This window comes from Egretta garzetta, unplaced genomic scaffold (assembly GCF_000687185.1).
Source record: "Egretta garzetta isolate BGI_Z169 unplaced genomic scaffold, ASM68718v1 scaffold721, whole genome shotgun sequence".
In the NCBI taxonomy this organism is placed as follows: domain Eukaryota; kingdom Metazoa; phylum Chordata; class Aves; order Pelecaniformes; family Ardeidae; genus Egretta; species Egretta garzetta.
The window spans coordinates 56,272-59,274 of NW_009258496.1; the positions used below are offsets into that span (position 1 = coordinate 56,272).

Here is a 3,003-nt window from a genome sequence, read left to right on the forward strand (position 1 = left end):
TGGGGGTAAGCATTGCACTTCAACATTCAAACCCGATGACTGCAGGAGCAGATTTTCTTTCTGTTCTTCTCCACTGAGAATCATTTATCCAAACAGTGCATAAAGCCAATTGACACAGGTAGGGCAAAGTGCTGGTCTTCAGGAAAACCCAGTGCCAGGATTTAGCTCTGCTGTGCAAGTAAGTTGCATTTCATAGAATCATAGAATTGTTTAGGTTGGAAAAGACCTTTAAGATCATCATGTCCAACTGTTAACCTAGCACTGCCAAGTCCACCACTAAACCATATCCCTAAGTACCACATCTAGATGTCCTGCTCACCTTTAGTTCCACAGATAGGTAATTACTGTAGGATAAGTATATCTGTGAGGGAGTAAAACCAAAAATGTGGAGGGATGAACACTTCAGGCTGATGAGGTTTGGCAACCAAACCCTCATTCAGGCACCCTGGGTTAGTTTGCATTATCCTCCCCAGGAGGGCAGCATCTGCCTTTGCATGGGGCATTTCCTCAAGTTGCACATGAAGGGGACTCTCAGCCCTGGAACTGGACCATGCTTATTTGCAAGGGCTCAGATAACACTGGCATTAAGATTATTTCATGCCCAGGAGCTGCTGTGGGCTGCCAAGCCTGCAAGGCATTTTGGGATAGGTTTTCTTGATTTTGTGAAGAGACAGCAAAAAAAGTGGCTATTGCTTGTGGCTGGTCTGGGCTTGGAAGATGAGAGGAAACAACTGAACTAGCAGAAACAGGTGAGCAGACCACAGGTGCATGGTACGTTTGTTCTGAACATCTGCAGTCTTTCTCCCACTCACTTCTTGTATCAAAAATGTGCAGTCATACAGACATTAGGCTGCTAATCAGACAGATTCTTGAGGAGCTGTTCAAATACAGGTTGACCTCAGCAATGCTATGGTCCACTTGCAGAGGAACATGTACTGTCAATGTGTAGGCCACCTGTAACAAGAGAAATGGCTTTATTGTGTTTGGTAATAGCCAACAGTACATGTTTGCTGCAGCTGCAAAAGGACAGTGTAGATGTGTTAGATCTTATAATTTGTGGTGGAAGGTAGCTCAAGAAGAGGGAGAAGGCAGCTTAAAAGCCATGACAAGGTCTTCCTTTGCTGATTTCTGCAAACAGCTAATTGCACTGATTCTGGAAGGAGCCAAGAGATCTTTACTAGTACAGAGTACAAACCCATGTAAAAGTGAAAGGCATAGAAATGTTTATCCCTTATAATCCCATTAGGTAAAATAATCTGCTCAGGAATTCAAATCCAATGCTAAAGAGGGCCATACAGATACCCCTGCCAGCAGGTTGCCCACGTCTGAGGATGCAGCTGCATCTTGTCCTTCTGTTCACTAAGGCTTTGAAAGAGCCATAGCACAGATATGAAAGCAGTTCTGACTGATACAACAGTGGGTCCCCATCCTGAACTCCCCAGCCACCCCACCACCCTTTAGCAATGTGCATTCCTTCACCAGCCTCAGCATGTAAGAATGTTCTAGCACTGCTGCTTCCACACCTGCTTTCTTGCTGTCCCCTCCTGATGTACTCAGCAAGACCACTGCTCGCTCTTGGCTCAGATCCTTGCCCAAGGCCCCTCCTGCCACCAGCATTCGCACAAGCAGACTAGTTCAAACACTAGTCTTGGTGTGATCTAATCACACCTAGAAAGCTGATGAAGAGCTCAGAGATAGGGAAAGCACAAGCCAGTGAGCCCCTGGAAGAGCTGGCTGCTGACCTCTGCTAAGGGCTCGAGGGCTTTACAGACCTGGGGGCAGCCTGGGGAGAAGTCCATCCATTTCTGCACTTGAAAAAACACTCCAGCTGCAAGCACAGGCTCATTGCAAAAGCTCAGCTTTATTTCTGAGTACTCCCCTCTGTACCATTTATCTTAGAGAGTGGTGGTAGGTTTTTTTCCAGGAATTTCTGATTAGCAAATGTCTCAGGAGTGTTTTAGGACTGTATATCCTACTGGGAACCTTAGCGTGAATGTAAAACACATGCAGCCCTTATTTAGCAGGTGTCTGCTGGGTTCACAGGGAGACCCAAAACCCAGGGTAACAACTACTGCAGAGCAGAACCATGCAGCATTGCTGGGAGGTGGCTCTGTGTGGCAGGGACACAGCTTGGTATCATCTGCAGACCTTTTCTGATCCTCATGTTTATTCCATGGTAAGCAAGGGTTAATTACTCAAGTTATAAGATTGAGTGTATCAAATCATCAGTTAACCCGCCTCAGTCCCATTGTTGTGTTAAAGACAATATTCAGGACTGGCCTTAGTGATGAACCACAAAGGCATGGGATTGTCTGATCTTGCCTACACCACCTGAGCAGGAAGGGTGGGCTAAAAGTTTATGTTGTGGTTGTCTGTTTACTTACGTAGGCAGGGCAGGGAGCATGCTGCCAGTCCAGTGATGTGCCGTGGATGTAGACGGGAAGCCCCCATGGGGCACTGGGAACACCCCTGTGGGAGGGTAGTGGTGGTGGTGGTGCACCGCAGACGGCCTGGGCCTGTCTGCTTTCACAGCCAGGGGAGCAGCAAACTGCAGGTCCTTGTTGGAGAGAGACAAAGAGCAATTTGTGAAATTTGTGCCCCTACGGGAAGGGTCCTTGGCTGAGGGGCTGGGTTTCCACTTGGCCACCCCTTGGTAAAAGAAGTCCTTCAGCATGTGTCTGGAGTTGAGTTTTGCAGGCTCCAACTCAGAAGGTCCAGCAAACACTCAGTGATTTTGGATTTCACCTGAGAGGCACTCAGACCCCACTGCCCCCAGTTTATCTCACCAGTCTACATCAGAGAAATGCATGGTGACAGGATGGCCTGGGGAAGAAGATGGGGACCAGGGGGATGCGCACTCTTCCTCTGTCATCTTCCCTTAGATGCGGGGTCCTCCACAGAAAGCTGCAGATGAGTCTGCTGGTTCTCCCAGCACCACTTGTCTGCCCCAAGTATCTCCCTCACAGCAAGGGGGAAAGAGGATTCAAAATCAGAAACCGCGAA

The 3,003-nt window shown here is 48.0% G+C and overlaps 1 protein-coding gene across 1 annotated transcript in view; it reads right to left on the minus strand.

The window, feature by feature from the left end:
• Positions 1-2,380: 2,380 nt before the first annotated feature.
• CUNH21orf58 (chromosome unknown C21orf58 homolog) overlaps positions 2,381-3,003 on the minus strand; it is an 11,540-nt gene continuing 10,917 nt past the window's right edge. Inside the window, exon 8 of the mRNA XM_035901435.1 lies at positions 2,381-2,557. Within this exon, the coding sequence (XP_035757328.1) occupies positions 2,381-2,557 (177 nt within the window). The remainder of the gene's footprint in view (positions 2,558-3,003) is intronic.